At 38.3% G+C, this 21,870-nt stretch overlaps 1 protein-coding gene across 2 annotated transcripts in view; it reads right to left on the minus strand.

Moving 5' to 3' along the window:
- The window catches only part of LOC128653866 (ras GTPase-activating protein 4), a 364,303-nt gene that overhangs the window by 28,211 nt on the left and 314,222 nt on the right, over positions 1-21,870 (minus strand). For both annotated transcript variants that reach the window (XM_053707405.1, XM_053707406.1), the window contains exons 12-15: positions 20,248-20,360; positions 18,793-18,985; positions 18,503-18,640; positions 10,510-10,654 (exon numbers count right to left, since the gene is read on the minus strand). In XM_053707405.1, the coding sequence (XP_053563380.1) occupies positions 10,510-10,654; positions 18,503-18,640; positions 18,793-18,985; positions 20,248-20,360 (589 nt within the window). The remainder of the gene's footprint in view (positions 1-10,509; positions 10,655-18,502; positions 18,641-18,792; positions 18,986-20,247; positions 20,361-21,870) is intronic.

Raw genomic sequence — 21,870 nt, forward strand, 5'->3', positions numbered from 1 at the left:
AAGCATACTGAACAGAGGCCCTTTAAATTATAAGTGATGACATCACAATTATGAGACTGCAACCTGTCTCACTCGGATGATGTACAACAGTCTGGCCATAAGAGGGCGTGCAGTAAATCAGCAGCATCATACACTCTGCACCAGATTCAGCAAGAAAAGGTAAGCAAAATGGCTGCCTGCAGCACATGGCAGACAAAGCAGGGAAAAAACACTGACAGTACCCTCCCCTTAATGACCCCTCCCCCGCGGGAGGACAAAATGCTTATGGAAATGGGCATGGAAGGCACGGAGGAGGGTGGGAGCATGAACATCAGAGGAGGGAACCCATGAACACTCATCAGGACCGTAGCACCTCCAGTGAACCAAATACTGTACGCGGCCCCTGGACTTACGAGAGTCAATAATACTGCTGACCTCATATTCTTCATGGTTGTCAACAGAGATAGGACGGGGATGAGGTAACACAGAAGTAAACCGATTACAAACCAATGGTTTCAAGAGGGAGACATGAAAAACATTGGAGATGTGCAGTGCAGGAGGAAGGTCAAGAGCGTAAGCCACAGGATTGACCTGTCGGAGTATTCAAAAAGGACCAACATAATGAGGAGCCAGTTTATTGGAAGGCACACAAAGGTTCAAGTTTCGAGAGGACAGCCAAACCCTCTCACCAACCTGGTAGGAAGGTGCGGGCAGACGCCTACGATCAGCCTGGAACTTTTGGCGCTGCATAGAACGATGAAGGCAATCCTGAATCTGCACCCACGTTGCTGGATATGCTCCTCCAAAGCCGGAAAACCCTGAGACATGAATGAATCGGGCAACAAGGATGGTTGAAACCCATAATTCGCCATGAACGGGGATAACTGGGAAGAAGCATTAATAGCTTTATTACGAGCGAACTCTGCCCAAGGTAACAGTTCAGACCAATTATTGTGGTGATCTGAGACATAGCAACGGAGGAACTGTTCCAGAGCTTTATTAGACCGTTCCGCAGCCCCATTGGATTGAGGGTGATATGCCGAGGAGAAGGAAAGCTGGATCCCCATTTGAGCACAAAAGGAACGCCAAAATCTGGAGACAAACTGGCTACCCTGGTCCGACACTATCTCCTTGGGTAACCCATGTAAACGGAAGACCTCCCAGGCAAAAATTGAAGCAAGCTCCTGAGCGGTAGGCAGATTCTTCAAGGGAATGCAATGTGACATTTTAGAAAAACGGTCAACCACCATTAGGATAACAGTATTGCCATTAAAAACAGGGAGCTCGACAATGAAGTCCATGGAAATGTGTGTCCAAGGGCGCTCACCATTAGCAATAGGTTGAAGAAGACCCACAGGAAGACGTTGAGGAGTTTTATTCTGTGCACAAACTGAGCAGGAGGCAACATACGCAGCAACATCAGAACGAAGACCTGGCCACCAGAATTGTTGCGTGACAGACCAAATAATTTGGTTCTTGCCTGGGTGACCTGTGGCTTTAGGATAGTGGTAAGTGTGCAAAAGTTTAGTTAGAAGATTCTTAGGAACAAAGCACTTACCACTAGGTTTCTCAGGAGGTGCATTGGTTTGTGCAGTCAGGATGTCCTCCCCCAAGGGAGAAGTCAAATTAGTATGTATGGTAGCCAAAATATGATCAGGAGGTATAACTGGAGTAGGTACAGACTCCTCCTTGGATAGAGGCGAAAATTGTTGAGAGAGGGCATCAGCCCTAACATTCTTACTACCAGGCAGGTAGGAGACCACATAATTAAACCAAGACAAAAATAGCACCCATCTGGCCTGTCGGGGCAACAAATGTTTTGCTTCAGATAGATAAGTTAAATTCTTGTGGTCAGTAAGAATGAGCACTGGTACGCTAGTACCCTCGAGAAGATGCCTCCATTCCTTGAGTGCCAAAATTATAGCCAGTAATTCCCTGTCACCAATTTCATAATTGCACTCCGCTGGAGACAATTTGTTAGAGAAGAAACAGCACGGATGCAAGGAACCGTCAGGTGTAGGACATTGAGACAAGAGGGCACCTACTCCAGTCTCAGACGCATCGACCTCAAGAATGAAAGGCAGAGCAGGGTTAGGATGCGCCAGTTCTGGAGCAGCAGCAAAAGCAGTCGTAAGACTATCAAAGGCCTTAATGGCAGTAGGTGACCAATGGAGTGGATCATTCTCTTCACGGGTCAAGTCTGTGATTGGTTTTATTAAGGAAGAAAAGTTTTTAATAAACTTTCTATAGTAAATGGCAAAGCCCAAACAACGTTGAATTGAGCTAAGACCAACTGGGCGAAGCCACTGCAGAACTGTAGACAACTTGTCAGGATCCATGGAGAACCCTGCAATAGAGATCACATAACCTAGGAAGGTTACTTGAGTCTGATGGAATTCACATTTCTCGAGTTTACAAAACAGGCCATTCTCACGTAGTCTCTGAAGTACCCATGTGAAATCAGAACGATGAGCCTTAAGTGTGGGTGAGTGTATGAGGATGTCGTCTAAGTACACCACCACACACTGTTGCAACATATCTTGTTGGACATCATTAATACATTCCTGAAAAACAGCAGGAGCAGTACATAGGCCAAAGGGCATTACAAGATATTCATAATGCCCACTCCTGGTGTTAAATGCTGTTTTCCATTTGTGGTCCTCCTTAATCCTAACGAGATTGTACGCTCCTCTCAAATCAAGTTTAGAAAAGACCGTAGCTCCCTTGAGGCAGTCAAAGAGTTCCGTAATGAGTGGAATAGGGTAGCATTCTTAATGGTAAGACGATTAAGACCTATATAATCGATGCATGGTCTTTCTTAACTTACCACCCTTTTTCTTCACAAAGAAGAAGCCAGCCACTGCAGGAGAGCAGGATTTGCGGATGATCCCCCGCGACAGAGCATCGGCAACATACTCCTCCATAGCACAATTCTCCGCAACAGACAGAGGGTAAACCCGGCCCCGAGGAGGAATGGCTCCGGGTCGCAGGTCTATGGCACAGTGAGGAAGCAACATACCGGCACGAATATTGTCAAAAACGTCTAGGAACTCTTGGTACTCCTCTGGCAATTGAGATACCAAAGAAGTGCACAAGACTTTGACTGATTTCCGAAGACAAGTGGAAATACATTGTGGAGACCATGACAAAATTTCGGACCTGCGCCAGTCGAGACTAGGATTGTGCTTTTGGAGCCAGGGATAACCCAGAACAACCGGAAAATGTGGAGAGTTAATCACCTGGTACTGGAGGGTTTCAAAATGGAGAGCCCCAACAGCCATGGATAACGGAGCGGTTTGGTGAGTAACGAGTGTGGGCTGAAAGGGCCTGATATCAATGCCCTCAATAGCAAGCGGAACGGACCGAGGCAATACAGGAATAGAATGCTTTGATACAAAAGCACTGTCAATGAAAAGGCCTGCAGCACCAACAACAGTCTGGGTGACTTTGGAGGAGTTCACCCAGGAAAGGACAAGGTTTCTCCTTTAGTGGTTCTGGGGATGAGGATAAACCACCCAAGGTCTGCCCCCAACAGGACTTTAGGGGCGAGCGTTTCCCAGCCGTGTAGGACAAGACTTTAAAAGGTGGCCCTGTAACCCACAATAGAGGCAGAGCCCCTCCCTCCTCCTAAAGGCCCTCTCTGCCATGGAGAGATGCGTGAATCCCAACTGCATCGGCTCAGCAGTACCTGGTGACTCGGGACCAGGAGGCATGGGAAGAGAGGGAGGCATGGGTGGGAACGAACATGTAGGAGACAACGGAACAGGAGGCTTCCGCAAGCGCTCCTTGAAAGAGGATCGAAAAAGACACCAATGCCTTGAGATCCTCTGGTAAATCTCTGGCAGCAACTTCATCTTTAATCACATCAGAGAGCCCATGAAAGAAGGCGGCAACAAGGGCTTCATTGTTCCAACCTACCTCTGCGGCACGCGTACAGAACTCAATGGCATACTGAGCAACAGGTCTCATACCTTGTTGAATGGACATGAGTTGTTTAGCAGCAGAGGAGGAGCGAGCCATAACATCAAATACCCTTTGAAAGGAGGCCATAAATTCAGGGTAATTTGAAATCACAGGTTTATTAGTCTCCCACAAGGGATTAGCCCAGGCAAGAGCTGTGTCAGAGAGTAACGAGATGAGAAATCCCACCTTAGCTCTGTCAGAGGGAAACGCCTGAGGTAACATCTCAAAGTAAATGCCAATCTGGTTAAAAAACCCTCTGCACTGAATAGGATCATCTCCATATCGCTGAGGTAGAGGTGCAGAACCAGACAGGCTCCTGGTAGGACTAGGTGCAGCAACAGAAACATGAGCAGCCAAAACTTGTGGGACACTGTGGTCCAAATGTGCAGTGCGAGTCAGCAGGGTTTGCGGGGCTAGTGCAAATTGATCCAAGCAGTGATCCAGTTCATCCATCCTGGAAATGATGGTAGGTAAAGGTGGATTATTAGCACCAACAGGATTCATGGCCCTTGCATAATGTCAGGGTGCCAGGAATCAGACTGAGACGAGAAGTGCAAAAATAATCACACCTTTATTAATAACAAAAAATAATAAAAAGTCCAGGAGTCAAAGCCAGAGCTGGTAGTCAGAGGAGCCAAGCCAGGAGCCAAAGCAAGTAGTCAGATGAGCCAAGTCGAGTCGAGTCAGGAACCAGGAGGGACGCCAGACAGCCAGGTAATACACAGGAACTCACAAACAGGTCTGATACAATGCAAGGGCAATGCATACTGAACAGAGGCCCTTTAAATAATAAGTGATGACACAATTCTGAGACTGTAACCTGTCTCACACGGATAATGTACAACAGTCTGGCCATAAGAGGGGGTGCAGGAAATCAGCAGCATCATACACACTGCACCAGATTCAGCAAGAAAAGGTAAGCTAAATGGCTGCCAGCAGCACATGGCAAACAAAGCAGGGAAAAAACCCTGACAGTCACCCTTATCCTGTGTATACCTCTTATATGTTTGTATTTACAGATGCAAATCACGTTTGATATTCCACTGCAATGTGTAGAGTAAGGGGGTTATATTCCACTTTGCAGTTCACTTATGGGTTTTTATTCAACTTTTTCTTTTTGGTACACCTGACTATATGAAATCAGTTTTTAATCTCCACATAATTTAAAATTAAAAGGAGGTTCATTTATAGGAATGCTGGTAACATATTACATATGCATTAGTGCTGTTCTCAATGCCCCTGGGCTCTGTTATGTTATTATTAAAAGCTGAGTTACTGTATGTGATCCTATTGAGTAGATTTATCAACCTGTCAATGTGGCTAATTCTGTGCGAGCCTTCAGGCTCATCGGAATCAGGAGTTAAGAAGCAGCGGTCATAAGCTCCTTAACTCGTCTGCCACCTCTGAGGTGGCCGACAGCAATGAGCCCTGCTAGCGGCAGATTGCCCGCGAATCTGCAGGGGGCGGCGGTATGCTGTCGGCATTTATCGATGTGCGGCGGACATGATGCGCTACAGCGGATCATGTCCAACAAAGAAAAACAAAGTACTAATGGCACTGCTGAAATTTGACGATTAGGGTAGCCTATTAATATCTGGGTTTATTGATAGGATACAATATCCACCAATTTATATTTTTGGCCCAAATTAGATATATTACAAGATGGCTGAGGTGCTGTGTACTGGTTTGAACAAAAGAACAAAATCAATCCTAGGATTGAAAAAAGTGTACACTTGTTTAGCACTCTTTCCCTAACTGATGGTGGCAATAGTTGGACAGTATATAGGTATACTAGAGAAGGAGGTGTGCTCAGATTTTTAAAATATAACCTTTATTGGGTAATTTAAAATAAAAACACAAACAAAATCACACACATACAATTAAGTTAAAAATACAGGTTTAGGTCAATTGGTTTTATTTCAATAATCATGGATTTGGAAAGAAGTTGTAACATACACTGGGTGTGATTCAACTAGAATGATTCTCTGTTGAGAGTATTTTATAGAAGTCCAATAGGGAACTTATACTCTTAACAATTGTGTTCTGTTTATTGGAGCTTTGACCACTTTCTTGTGGACTTTGCTATATATTTTTATCTCTAATTTAAGGTGGAATCCCGGTTGTGATACTTTTATGTATGAGGGCAAGCAGTTATCTGGTTGGTACTATGTATGGAGTTGTATATGTCACTGTATAGGGATTCAAGGTGGAAGTTTTAGTTACTTGTAAGATGCTTTATGTCCTCTTGTATATTACACTATTCGTAAATTATATGCATCGATTTATTTTTTTTTGGACTTCCAATTTTGTTCCTAGTGTCTAATATATTGTTCCATATATCTGAAACATTGTAAACTGCTATTGTAATGAATGCAGTACAGTGTCCCCCTTGGGGTAGGTAATGCTGACAGTCTATAAATGTATTAAAAGTAATGAACTTATATCTGCTACTATTAGATCTTCTATATATACATGCTGCAGATCTATGTCTTAAGTTAATTTGAAGAAAATATTAACTGGGCTATCAAGCCTGTTTGAGAGTATGCCACTGGTAAAGAGCTAGGTTAATCTGAGGATTGTTTTTTTCCTTTATTTTCCCTTCTGTAAAGCTTTTTCTATTCTCTTAACATAGATTTTATTAAATTAAATTTTCTAAATTGAGAAGTCACTTTGTATCTGGACAGGTAGATAATGAGCTACTTGATTCGCCAAGTGAAAAATGTTAATGTATTGTTGCAACTTAGCTCAACTTGGAAATTATCCTTTAATTTGGCACAATGTATATTTTCTCAATTTTGTAAGGTATGATCAATACTATGGCATAGTATCTGAACAGAGTTTCTTTTACATTACTTTATATTTGTATCAATTTCTAATGATAATATTTAAAATAGACTGTTAGTAATTAAATAAAAGGAAACACTGTCTGAATTGTTCTTGTGTTTCACTGCTGCATGTTAATATTTTGCCGGTAAATTCTTGCTGCTGTTTAAGTGATTAATAAGACTATATAGGCTGTGTATTCACAAAGGATAAGAAAAATATATCGCTACTGAATCTTAGCATTTAACATTACTAATAGCTTCTTATGACCACTTGGCAGAATGAAAAGAGTGTTAAGACTGTGAGTTCATATATGGTGAATAAGATAATGTTATGGATGTTTTGATTAACAATCCGTTGGTTCTACTCAGTATTTAAAGTGTCTTATTCACACATGGTGGTTATAAAAATAACGTGAGTGAACTGACCTCTAATCATTCATAAGAGTATAGTATATTTGTTACGATTAAATTAAGTTGGTACGATATACTGATTTCCCAGCCCCTTATTATTAGTCTAGTAATAAAATTATTTTGCTGCAAGTAGCAAGTTAGGTAATCGCTACTGTTACCAGATGGATCCCAACTCTGAGGTCTTATTCACATATAGCGGTTATAGTAGTAACTTGGATGCACCAATAAAAGTGAATTTTGTATCTTATTTTTGGTTAAGTTGTTACTTAAATTGTTCCGTATTGTATATCTATCTCCAGGCAGTGTAAGTTCTTATAAAAAATTATATAGATATAAAGTACTTAGTTTTGTTTTTAAAGTATGATATACTAGTTTCCAAGTCTCGTATCAATGGCCTTATAAATAGACTTAACTGCCGGTAACAATTACATCAACCTTGCTGTTTGCTAGATCAAACCCAGCTCAGGGGTCAGTTAATTTATCTATGTTTCCAAATCTTTAAGTTTAAATATTCTGGACCAACATTCCTGCTATGTTAAAAAAATGCTAACATGCATTCACGGCAAACAATTCCCTAACATGTTTCGCCACTAACGTGGCTTTCTCAAAGGGTGAGTATGTATGTGTGTGATTTTGTTTGTGTTTTTATTTTAAATTACCCAATAAAGGTTATATTTTAAAAATCTGAGCACACCTCCTTCTCTAGTATACCTATATACTGTCCAACTATTGCCACCATCAGTTAGGGAAAGAGTGCTAAACAAGTGTACACTTTTTTCAATCAGCGGATCATGTCCGTCGGCACAATAAAAAAAAGGCCCTCAAGTCTCTATAGTGTTTACAAGATATACTGTACCTGCTGTAAGTCTCCTTTGAAAAGTCAACATGAAATTGTTTACTGTTGTTGAGTATATAGTTTTTATAGTTTAGTCCTTAGAATCAATAGAGATGGGACTTCATACACGTGTTGTCTGATTGTTAGTTTGGTTCCTAGAATATTACGAAGACCATAATGGATTTTATGTTTCTCCAGTATATTTTTAATTGGGCCAGAGTAAGGTTTATATGGATAGATATCTAGATATCTTTATAATCTCTGTATTATACTTACAGAGACTATAAAGATATCTTATGTCTTATGTTTTTCTTAAAATAATATGTGAGACACTGTACCTTTACCTTTGTGCTGTTGATATACGTTTAAAGAGTCCAAAAGAAACCTGATAATTTGTTGTACAATAGAGAACCAGTGACGTGCAGTGAGGTCAGAGGCTGGTGAGGCACTAGATATGATACGCCGGAGAAACACATGTACGGAGGGCCACAAGTACCCCCAACAGGGCAGGTTTAAATGATAGCTGAACCAGTGCACAGGTGACATAATCAGGTGATGGGTGAGAGCAAGTTAGTAACCACTGAGTTACTGATCAGCTGATTACTTCACCTGTGCACTGATTCAGCTATAATGAAAACCTTGCCTGTTGGGGGTACTTGAGGACCATGGTTGAGAAACACTGCACTAAAGCACCAGCTCATAGGAAATGTATTGATTACCTGGAGAATAAAGCACACATACTCTGCTCACTGACACCCACACACACTCTGCTCACATACACACTCACACAATTCTGTGGCACAGTGCCAGTTACTAAGCAATTAGAATGATACACAATCTCTTCTCTACTCACTACTGTATTGTAAAAATAGAAATAATTTACCATACAAGTTTTACACAAAGGACAAGTTATCAATACTGCCAACACAACTGCTGCAATATGGTGTTCAAGAAACGCACGTGCACATCCCACTTAGGTATGCTCTTCAACAAAGGACACCAAAGGATACCAAAATAATGAAGTACATAATAATAAAAGTAAAATAGAAAGTTTATTTTTTTTATTTTTTTGTGCTATTTCTATCTAAATGATAGAAATGTAATTATGACTTTCATGTTCCTTTCAAAAACTAATTTGATTTGCTGACATGGGGCCAGTAACAGTTGATGCTAATTCTCAAAATATAAATAACTAGAAAAGTCTATTAAAATAGCATGCTCTACCTCAATCATGAAAGTTTAATTTTAAATATCTCCCTTTGACTATGTGTTTAACCAGTTACTTTACAGTGGCATTATTTCTAAAAAACATTTAACTGCAATAATTACATATATTTTTTAAATGACTCATTATCTCCTTGTATAAAACTTGTATAAAAGCAGCACATATTAAAAACACAATGCAACCACTTTCAATTGCTTTGTGAATTACAAGTTAACAGCAGTCTTTAAATAAATGGAGACACAGAGAAAAATAAAAATAGATACTGCATCCTCTGACTGAACAGACATAACATATATGGAGTTTGTACCTAATTAAATCAAATAACCATGAAAAAGGGAGGCTTAGCAATATTCAATGTCAAAAACTTTAATTTAAATAATGTGGACACTGCACACTTAACTTCAAACTCTGGGTTTTAAATTATGGATTTAAATTTCAATTGACTCTTTGACTTCCCGTCAGTATTGGGTTATGCTCACTTACTGTCCCCCCTGTTAATGAGCTGTATCTGAACACAATTTGTGAATCACAAGAGATGTAGAACACTACTTTACTCTTCTGCTTGGTGTCATCTGTTCTTAGGTTACCTCAGCTTCCAGTTGTGTCACATGACCCTGCTCACTGCATCCTCCTTCTGATTAATCTATATATCCTTCACTTGCTAGGAGGCATCAAGAGGGGTGCCTCCTATTGGTCCCAATTTTTGCTGCTAATATATTGACAGAACACAGGTTGCGCTGCAGCACAGCTTTTCCTTTGACCCATGTACTGCAATGGAGAGAAGCGTTCCTGTACCTGCCTCTCCATAGCATTACATGGGGGGAAAATATTTTTTTTTTTTACTTTTTTTTTTTTAATTAAAATTTAATTAAGCTTTGGCCATATATGGCAGGGTAGGCACTGCCTCCCCTGCCTCCTATGAGTGCACATCCCTGTAGAGAACACTATATATATTTTTGTAACTATCTCCTGATAGTTGATTATTTTAGTTAATTGAAGCCCAAGAGTGGATTCCTTTAACAAAAGGAAGTATAAAAATCACGAGGTTTATCTAGTTTCTGCTAAAATATGTTATTCAGTTGGCTAGAATGTTGTAATCATACTATGGATAGTCTTGTAAGCTTTTTCCTTTCTTTCTTTCAAATGTTTGTTCACCTATATATTTGTGGGTTCACACATTCATGTTGTGTTAATGGAGATGTGAATATTCTTTAAAATGTCTGTAATTGTCTAGGCAAACCTCAATAATAAGAAAAAAATGCAATATCTACCTTCTTTCTCTTCGATATCTATAAGTTTAATTATGAACTCTTTCAACTGCGAGACCCCTTGCTGAATTGTTGGTTGTAATGGAGCCATCCAAGATTCCTTAGCTCTGCTTGCTGGAGCATCCATGTTTCCTACATTCTGAACAGCCTAAAACACAAATAACTGAAAATATAATTTAATCATATGAGGCACTTAAAGAACATCTTTATAAAGTGGGGCTCTAACCCACTTTTTGCTTTCAACAGCAAGAAAATATACACAGGAACACAAGAAAATGCATTCTATACAACTTTATAGGTATAGCTCATAAGAAAATATCGACATACCACCTACAGTAACTACCTGCTCATACATATGATGATTTTTGAGGTATTATTAGAGAAAATTAATAATTAATTTTATTGCCTGTTCTTTGATGCCTTGGGGCATATTTATCAAGCTCCGTACGGAGCTTGATGCCCCGTGTTTCCATACGATCGGGTTGATTGACACCCCCTGCTAGCGGCCAATTGGCAGCTAAGCCACAGGGGGCGGCATTGCACCAGCAGTTCACAAGAACTCCTGGTGCAATGATAAATGCAGAGAGCGTCTGCTGTCGGCATTTATCAATGTGCAGCGGACATGATCCGCTATATCGGATCATGTCCGCTCGCAACAATCATAAATATGCCCTTTAATACCCAATACTCACAGCTTCAAAGCTCCTATCTATTTTATAAATTAAAAAAAAATAACATGGAATGAATATATTCTGATACTAAAATGGTAAAACAGATGTTTCCCTTGATATCCATTCTATTATTTCAATAATTCTAAAGAATAAATAGTAAACATATAGGGCAAGATTACAAGTCGCTCAGCAAATCTGTTTTTCGCAGTTGCGAAAATACTGCGTGTACGTTATGGCTTTTTTGCATTTGGGGTTGCGCAGGTATTACAAGTTGCAAAATAACTTATTTTGCGCATGTGTTGACTCGCGTAATGCAAAAAGCCAAATCGCGTGTGCGTTCACATATTCCCCCATAGAAGTCAATGGAGAAGACAAATAGAAAAAAAACCTAAGACCCTAATCTGTTGTGCAAAGCCCATGACGTATTCTCCTCAAAAAGTGTACATGAGAATGCAATTATTTCATATAGCAAGAATGTTTTATTCTTTTCATTTATAAATAAATATTTCTCTATATATGTGATGATTTTTGGACTGATATATCTATTTATTGTGAGATATGTATATGAATATATATGTCTAGATATCTCAAGATCTATATGCGAATATCTCTTTGAAAATCCTTCTGAGATATTTTTTAATGTGCATAAGATTGTAATGTGAAATATTTTCATTAGCTCCATAGTTAAACATCTCTCTCTCTCTATATATATATATCCATGTTTCTCTATGTATGTGTATGTATGTCAATGTAAAATCCCTGCGTCGGCTTTTTTTTTTCTAACACCCGAGATCTTGTATCTTTGAGCCCTTATAACTTTTGTGTGCAATATATTTTTAAAATCATTTTTATTAGTCAGTGTTATTATGAGTGTAACTGTAATTTGTAATGTAATTTTGAAGTGTGTTGTGAATCTTTTATGTTGCGGAAAACTGTTAACAGCTCTTCGAGCACAAAAAGGATTTTTCAAGACTTGTAATATCTGCGCAATGGAAATTTAATGTGAAAAGACCATATCGCATGTGGAAAACTCATATTGCGTGACTTGTAATCTTGCCCATACTATATGTAACACTCAAATACTGAAATTTAACTGAAAAGATACTGAATACTTTTCTAATAATTTTTGACTGTACTGAGGGGATTTAAAGGGTCATTATACACTCATTTTTTCTTTGCATAAATGTTTTGTAGATGATCTATTTATAAAGCCCATAAAGTTTGTTTGTTTTTAAAAATGTATAGTTTTGCTTATTTTTAAATAACATTGCTCTGATTTTCAGATTCCTAACCAAGCCCCAAAGTTTTATGTGAATACCGTCAGCTACCTTCTCCAGCTTGCTCCTGCTTGTGTAAAGGGTCTTTTCATATGCAAAAGAAGGGGGAGGGGGGGGAGTGTCTTATTTCCCACTTGCAAATAGTACGTTTTTAAACCATTTTATACTGGATTTTTATATCAGTATCTGTGCATCTTATTCTTTATAGTCGTGTCTATTACATGCAGTTATATGAAAATGAGTGTATACTGTCCCTTTAAGTATTTCTTATACTGAGGTATCAAAAGCATTGAAAACCCGTTTCCATTTATTATTACAGGTAGAAAACCCTTTATACAAACTGCTTGGGACCAAAAAAAGTTTGCATTTTGGAATAGTTTGGATTTTTAAATATTTGCATCAGTAAAATGGGACAATGGAGAAGGGACGGGACGGAGTGTAAACAAAAGTATCTTATGTTATTTAAGCAATATTTAAATGTCATTATACAGCTTTACATGCAACCTAAAAGTAGTTTTAAATAAATTGTAATACTTTTGTATACATAGTACCTTTAGAAAGATAGTACGGTATATAAGAAAGGTAATAGTTGTTTTAAATAAAGACTATTATTTGCATTTTAGAACACAAAAAAACAAACAAAAACAAAGCCACAGGCAGAAAAGATTGTGACTTACAGGCAGGGAAAAATAGCACTTTTTGATATTTTTTTTTTTTTTTTTAAAATATTAATTAAAAAGTTTGGATTTCAGAATAAGTTTGGATTTTGGAATTCCAGATTTCGGGTTTTGTACCTGTCTCTTTAATGCCTAATAACTACAACAAAATACACCAAGGATACAATTGATAGTGTTGCACAGCAGAAATATCAGGTTGATAAAAATATAATGGGGCGGATTACGTGTTAACAGTTAAGTGAGAGAGATAATTGGTTTATTGCACGTGTATGTGCTTGTCGAGTTAACTGCTCGTATTACAAGTTGAAAATAAACGCGATCACTTGAGCGCAATCGCAATTTACGCTAGAATGATTGTCACATCCTCAGAGTCCTGGTTAACTGTTTTGCAAAATAAAAATAATTTCACAAAACATATCACAACATCTAATAAAAATTATTCACAAAAAATATTGAATACAAAAGTTATAAGGGCACAAAGATATGAGGTCTCAGGTGTTTAACATTGAGATACATACATATACATGTCAAAAGATGATGGTTAAAAGTTTGTCTATAATAGAGGTGGGTTCTACACTTTAATGTCTTATTTTAGCAACCTTAGCTTGTACCCTATCAATGGCTGCACAGTGGAGATGGCAGAGGATATAAATATTTACTTATTCCTACTTTTCTTATTTATCATTCTCCTTATCCTGCTGTACTATAGGATATGTAAAAAACTACATTGTAAAGGTATGGCTGTTAGTGCTTTTAAGAAGTAGGGGTGCTATAGTAATAAATGTGCCACCTCCATAGTAACTGCAAAACAATTGTGTGTAAGAGAGTTTGTGTGTTAGATAGTGAGAATGAGAATATGAGAGAGTGAGAAATAGGATGTGTGTGTGAGAAAGTGAGAATATATGTGAGAGAAACTGTGTGATAGAGTGCTTGCAAGTGTGTGTGTCTTATTTGTAAGTGTGTGAGAGTTAGTTTGTGTGAGTGTGCAAGAGAGTGCTTGTGTGAGAGAGTGTTTGTGTGTGAGAGTGTTTGTGTGTATTTGTGACTGTGTGTGTGTGTGTGTGTATGTATCTGAGTGTGTGTATATCCCTGGCTATTCCCACCTCCTATAACCTCCGATCTAGTACCAGCACATTATTTAGCTTGCCTCATTACAAAAAGAAAGCAGCTTGATCCTCCTTTTCCTACAGAGCGCCACAGTTATGGAACGACCTCCCGCACACTTTCAAACCTTCCCCAAGCCTAATATCCTTTAAGAGATCCCTCTCTACATATCTCAAAACAGAATGCACCTGTCATGGTTGATTATATATTTCCTACCTGTTCTATGTTAAATTTTGGGGCATATGTATTATTATTGTTTTTTATTTTATTGTACCCATTGTATCAATGCAATGTTTTGTGGACCCAGGACATACTTGAAAACGAGAGAAATCTCAATGTATCCTTCCTGGTAAAATATTTTATAAATAAATAAATAAATAAATGTGTGTGCAATTATTCCTGCCTCAGCTTGCTGCCATGTGAACAAGATTATTCTCTTTTTAGCTATGAGAAGAAGTGTAAAATGTTTATTAGTATATAATTGTATACAAAGAGTGTTTTATTCTTAATACAAATGTATATTAGAAGGGTATAACAGCGTAATACAAGTTTACACATGACATTGTGAACATTTGTAGTTGAAAAAATTGGACCACTAAGACATTTCATGGGATCACTAGCTCTTGGGCAACTTTTTCAAACCTTGTGTGTATATATATTATATATATATATATATATATATATATATATATGTGTGTGTACATATGCATTTATGTAATTATATGTGTATTTATGTATTTACAGACATATATACCCTCTTAAGGACCAGTAACGTACCATGTATGTCACTGGTCTTTCTATGGGGATTGATTTTTTCATAGCACATAACACCAGTGGCGAGACCACGCTATTATGGAAGGCCTGCAGGGAGGGAGTTCATAATAGCGTGGTCTTGCCACTGGCAGCACAATCCACGCTATCATGATATGAAAAACTCTTAACGACCATGGTCATTAAGGGGTCAAACATATAAACACATGAAAACATATGTACACATATATAGACACATACATATATCTTTATATATCTCTCTCTCTCTCTCTCTCTCTCTATATATATATATATATATATATATATATATCCCATGTGTATCTGTACTCTCAATCCAAAAGTAGTCAGCAACCAGGGTGCTTTATTATTTAACTGAATCCAGCGAGTGCAGTCCTTACTTGTGGATATATATATATATATATATATATATATACATATACATATATATATATATATGTGTATGCAAGGATAGATACAGCGCCTATATATCCATTAAAGTATGGGGTATGTACAGGAATATGAATGAAAAAATAATGAAATAAAAGATAAAAAATATATAAAATATAAAACAATGTTCATATGAGTCCTAAAAATGTATATAGTCTGTAGTATATCTCCAGCTATAGTGGATATGCAGTAATAGATTTTATATAATACCCTTACCAGATATTACCCCAATCTAGGGGTCGATCCGATAAAAATCGTCGCCCGCAAAAGTCGGCGACGCCAATATTTGCGCGGGTTTGGTATCCTATATACGGCGTAACCTAGAAGTTACGCGCGTATATTTCTGCCGTCGCCCGTAGTTTTTTGGGCCATAGGCAGGTATACCAAACCCGCGCAGTTTGGTATCCAATATACAGCGTAAGGACTTACGTGGCGAAAATGGAGAAATCTTACTCCATTTTCACCTCGCCACAAAAAGCAGCCGTAAGAAGCCTTACGCTGACTATTGGAGCTCCCTAAACTGGCTGCTAAAATAAACCTAACACCTAACGCATGCGCAATGTCTATCTCCCTGTCAACCGCGATCCCCCGCCGCAATCCATAATAAAGTATTTAACCCCTAAACCGTCGCCATCTACATAAACTAACCCCCTACTTTGAGCCCCTAAAACTGCCACCATCTAACTGATCTATCCCCTAATGTGAACCCCTTACACCGCCGCCATCTAAATTAAAATTATTAACCCCTAATTTAATCTACCTACCCCGCCGCCAGCTATATTATCTATATTAACCCTAAGTATATTATAGTTAATATAGTTATTACATTATATATATTAACTATATTAACCCTAATTATATTGATTATATTGAATAAATAGTTACCGAGGCGAGAACCCCCACGAACTACCAGGAAACAGGACCTGTTTCCTGGTAGTTCGTGGGAGTTCTCGCCCCTGTAACTATTTATTCGGTTTATACCAAGACAGAAAAAGTACTCTAAGAGGCCAACCACCAACCCACAGGAAGTGTAAGGGATTTATTCACCACCAGAAACACATCCCTGCATACTCCAGGAGGCTAACGAAAACGAAAAGAGGCATCACATCTGGATACAAGGAGGAGATTCAACCATCTATATATACCCCCAGTGCGGCATACTTACCTCATTAGATTGGGGTAATATCTGGTAAGGGTATTATATACCATCTATTACTGCATATCAACTATAGCTGGAGATATACTACGGACTATTTTTTAGGACTCATATGAACACTGTTTTATATTTTATATATTTTTTATCTTTTATTTCATTATTTTTTCATTCATATTCCTGTACATACCCCATACTTTAATGGATATATAGGCGCTGTATCTATCCTTGCATACACATTTACTCTTACTGTCTGGGGTCATACATCTCAATCAGAACTTGTCCTATATAGCTGCCACTATATCCTACATATTATTGACTAGCGCCTACTATAGAGTATCACTTGTATCTACTCAGTATACTGAGTGGAAACATTTTACTTGCTCCTCTATATATATATATATATATATATATATATATATATATATGTGTGTATATTGGAGCCCTTTAAATTTAAGTAGATGAAAACATGTAAAAGCATATTTATACAATATTCATATTTAATAAAGGTCTTAACTATGTATTTACTGTAAATATTTCACATTCCAATGTTCTGCACATAGCAGATTATGTTCTATGTATTTATAAATAGATATTTTTTTGTATCTGTATATATCTATACCTCTATCTATCTATCTATCTATCTACCTATCTATCTATCCAGTGGCGTCACTAGGGTTGGTGTCACCCGGTGTGGTAAGTCATGGTGTCACCCCCCCCCCCTAGAAAGCAGACACACACAAAAACACAGGCAAACACTCAGACACACTTAAAAACATACACAGATGCACACACAAACACTCGGAAACACACTCAGACACACACACAATAACACACACACAAAAACACTGAGACACACAAAAACTCAGCCACACACATACAAAATATGTAAACTGCACTGCATTAATTATGAAGCTCATGCCTAGAGCTGCTCCCTGGCTCAGCGGAACATCAAATGAAAGATAAACAGAGCACTCTAAAATAAATCACTGAAGAAAAGGTTTAGGCACGCAAACTATGAAAATTCTGCTCTCTGACTCTGTTCCAAGTCTGTCAGTGCACAGCCCTGGGCCGCATGTCACTGAGCAGTGAGCACAGATAGGCAGGCAGGTTTAGGCTAGCAGCGCAACTTTGCAAGCCCCACGGCACACCCACAACATTCATAGTGAAATTGGGCAGGGGAGGAGCAAAGTACAAACAAGCAAAAGCAGCCGGGAAAACTATTTGTTGAAATTGCAGCACTGGCTCAAGCGGCAAAAAAATTGTGTGTCTACAACTTCCCCAGTCCCACTAATGTTCACAAATGCCAGCCTCTAATAAAATAATCTATGCATCTCAACATTGTATTTCTTTGAATTTCAATAAAATTAAAAAAAAATTTTTTTTTTGGTGTCACCCCCTGAAGGGTGTCACCCAGGTGCGGCCCGCACCCCCTTAGGGACGCCACTGTATCTATCTATCTATCTATCTATCTATCTATCTATCTATCTATATATATATATATAGGTATAGATATATTTTCCCAAAATACTATCATATATATGTAAAAATATGTATTTATGAATAAATAGAACATATTTTGCTATGTGAAGTACATTGGAATGTGAAATATTCATATTTTCATGTCGGATTAGCGCACATGAGAATATGTGATCTGGTTTGCGCGTTTACTTCAGTTCAGTAGGAGCATTAAATAACAATCCACTTGTAATCTAGCCCAATGTGGGACGTGATTAAAAGAAAGCGTATAATATTTGTGAGCAAATCAGTGTCAGGGGATGGTGTTATGAATTCTGTAAAACCATACACTCCTCAGCTAAGATGTAAGATCCTTATTCCGAATAAAAAGAATACACACAAGGTACAGCTTGACATGAAACAATGAAGTGTTGCTACCTTTGCTAAGAGGAGTAAAGTGCGACTCGTGCGAGCATCTGCGTGTTTTTCTCTAAGATGAAAAAGCTTTGGAGACATTATGGCAGGCGAAAAAAACCGCAGACATAAGAAACTTGTCACTGCAATGAACTTTACATTCTAGAAGAAAAGGGGAAAAAAAACAGTCAGTTTAATCACCAAGAAAAAAAAAAAAGATTATAGTCAACTTTACTTTTTATAATGTACTCTGTAGAACAACGCGTTTATAAAACGCTTTTAACATGCAAATACAGTAAAATATTTCAACATACCACATGTTTATTTTCAGGAAATCTTTCTTCCACACGTTTGTAAAGTTGCCTGAAAGTTGCTCGTATGGTTGCAGGACAAAGCTTTACTGATTTTGCTATTGATATAAGGAGGTCTGTCAAGTATGACTGAAGACACTGAGCACTCTGCTGTATTAATTCCCCTTCTGTCTGGATCCTGTGTAAGCCGGAGCACCTGAAGAGAGACATTGTAAGAATATACCTTCTAGTGCAGCTCTGACCAATAGGTAGAATAGGATCTACCAGTAAATCTCTAAGTGCTCGATTTATCAAGCTAGGGCGGACAATATGCCCCCCTGTCAGCCTCAGTTTGCCTCTTGCGGGCAGAAATCCGCTGCCCAAATTCAGCATTGCGCAAGAGCCCTATTTTACGCTCTTGTGCAACACCGCCGCGGTCAGTCTCCCTAGTTGGACGAGACTGGGGAGATAGAAATTTTCCACCTAAGAAGTAGAGAAGAGGCTAGGAAGCAGCGGTCTGATGGCCGCTGCTTGATAAATACTGACTGCAGGTTATCTTGTGAATAGCTTGATAAATCGAGCCCTAAGTGCTGAAATACTGTTGTGTGATTTCCCATATCCCTCTCAGACAGAAGTGATAGTGGGTCTCAAGTTAAAAAAATTGTTTTTCACAGCAGTGCACCAGTAAAGTGGATTGATTTTTTTTAAAAAAATGGTTATTATACTTTAATCTGCTTTTTTTAAGAAGTTTATCAGTGTGATTTAAACAAAGATCAGCCTCATATGCAAGCTCGGATTGTCTTCTGCTTTCTTCTGCTTAGCACATACACAAGTAAATTCCACTGATAAACTTCTTAAAAAAGTAGACTAAAGTATGCTCACCCCTGTTCTAGCGAAATGTGTGTAATAGGGCCTGAAGGTTCACTTTTTATTTTAAAGATAACATTATAGTTTGCATTACTTGAAAATAAATGGAAATAACCTAATTACTTGATGCTGTTGTACAGTAACAAAAGTGATGAGACAAAGCAACTGATACTGGTGTTTAAAGGGACATAAGACCCCAAATGTTTCTTTCATGATTCAGATAGAGAATGCAATTTTAAACAACTTTCTAATTTACTTCTATTATCAAATTTGTTCTCTTGGTATTTTTAGTTGAAAAGCAAATACTTATTGAGCACTATATAGCAGCAGTTTTGCAAGAATGATATCATGTGCAAGAGCACTAAAAGGCAGAACAATTTCCTGCCATGTAGTGGTCCAGACACCTACCTAGGTATCTCTTCAACAAAGAATACAATAGGAACGAAGCAATTTGATAATAAAAGTAAATTGGAAACTAATGTTATGCTCTGTCTGAATCACGACATATTGTTTTGGGGTTTTACATCCCTTGAATGGCCATTACAACTGGAATTGATATCTGTATTCTAATGTTATTGACTGATTATGTTTGCACATGTGCGCAGTTCTTACCCTGCTTCTTTAATTTCCACTTTGCTTGGATCAAGTTCAACATATTTTTTCTCTTCAAAGATTCTATTTATTGTTGGTCCAACCACACTATGTAAATACTGGGTTCCTGCAACCTTAGAATGATAAGATATAGCAAAATAAAACGTGCTCTTAAGTTATAAAGTAATACTAATATGTCTCCCAACCAAAATAAGTACAGAACATTATTTAAATGGAATTTAAACTTTAAAAACAATAGTGCATTATGTTACAAAGTTCTATTTATGTTATTTGACCCATACTCTACGTGGTAGAGCAAGTTCTTTATTTCTCATTTTACTATTCGCTCTAGAACCCCTTGTAGTTCTGCCCTCGCTTAATGTTTTTTTACTGTGCACATCCACGGACAGTAGTATCAGTAATTGCAGTATTCACTAGCACTGACATTTTGTTAACAACAAATACCTGGCATAAGAGATGGAGCTATGCCTCTGGCCTGGTCTCTGATATGGCTTAATGGTTGCAGGGGAACGCATTTCAGATCTACCGTGCTATGTTGCATAAACCTTGCATAAGTAGGTTCAAGGAGTGTTGCATCTAGTCTGGCATCTGGTGTGGCATATATCTGGTGTAAAGTGCTGCACAGGGGGTGGGTCTAAGCATCTTGTCTGGTATCTGATGTGATGCACTGTTGGAATAAGTGGTACAGAGAAGCATGTATCTTGCAAAAGTCTGATCTTGTATATATCTGATATAACACGTGTATTTATTCCTGTTAATCTATTCACTCCAAGACACACAGCAGGGGCGAAATTACATATACAGTGCAGGCTTCAGCGCAACTGCTGAAACCCGCGCCACCCGTAATTACACCTCGCACATCGGGGTATCACATAAACCCTGCGGCAGTACATAAAGTGCTGTAAGTCGGATAAACTAGCGATGTCCAGAAATGAGCGTAAATACAAATTTCTGGAGTCGCCAGTGACTTACGGCACTTTAGAAACTGCCGGCGCCTAAGAAAAAATAAATAAAAATAAAATCTCTCGTAAAAGTCTAACCCGCCTCCCAAAAATAAATCCGACACTTAAAAAAAAAACTATATCCGTGATCCCCCCACATCGCAACTAATAATAAATGTATTGACCCCTAAACTGACAACCCCCCACAGCGCAATATGCCTAATTAAACTATTAACCCCTAATGCGCCATTCACACACATCACAAACCAGCTAATAAAAGTATAAACCCCTAAATCTGCCAACCCCAACATCGCAAACTGTGTGGCAAAGTGAAAATGGAGTAAAATTTCTCAATTTTCGACGTGTAATATGTGATACCGATTTGCGACGCGGTTCTATGTTAGCTTATGGGAGTAAAAATTGCGGCCGACAAGTGAAATATACGTGCCGAATTTATATGCGGTGCTGTATATGTGATACCAAAACCACGTAAAAACCGTTGTCGACGGCTTTTGCAGCGACGCCGCATATATAATCTTGCCCCAGATCTCAGAACGTTTGCTGTTAGTTTGATATGAAGGTTAACAGTTCAGTCGAGGCTTTTTGAGGACCCAGGAAACATATGTGCTTCTTTTGAATGATACTAGTTTCACAACATAACTGGCGTAATTAAAGAATTATA

This window comes from Bombina bombina, chromosome 3, assembly GCF_027579735.1.
Source record: "Bombina bombina isolate aBomBom1 chromosome 3, aBomBom1.pri, whole genome shotgun sequence".
In the NCBI taxonomy this organism is placed as follows: domain Eukaryota; kingdom Metazoa; phylum Chordata; class Amphibia; order Anura; family Bombinatoridae; genus Bombina; species Bombina bombina.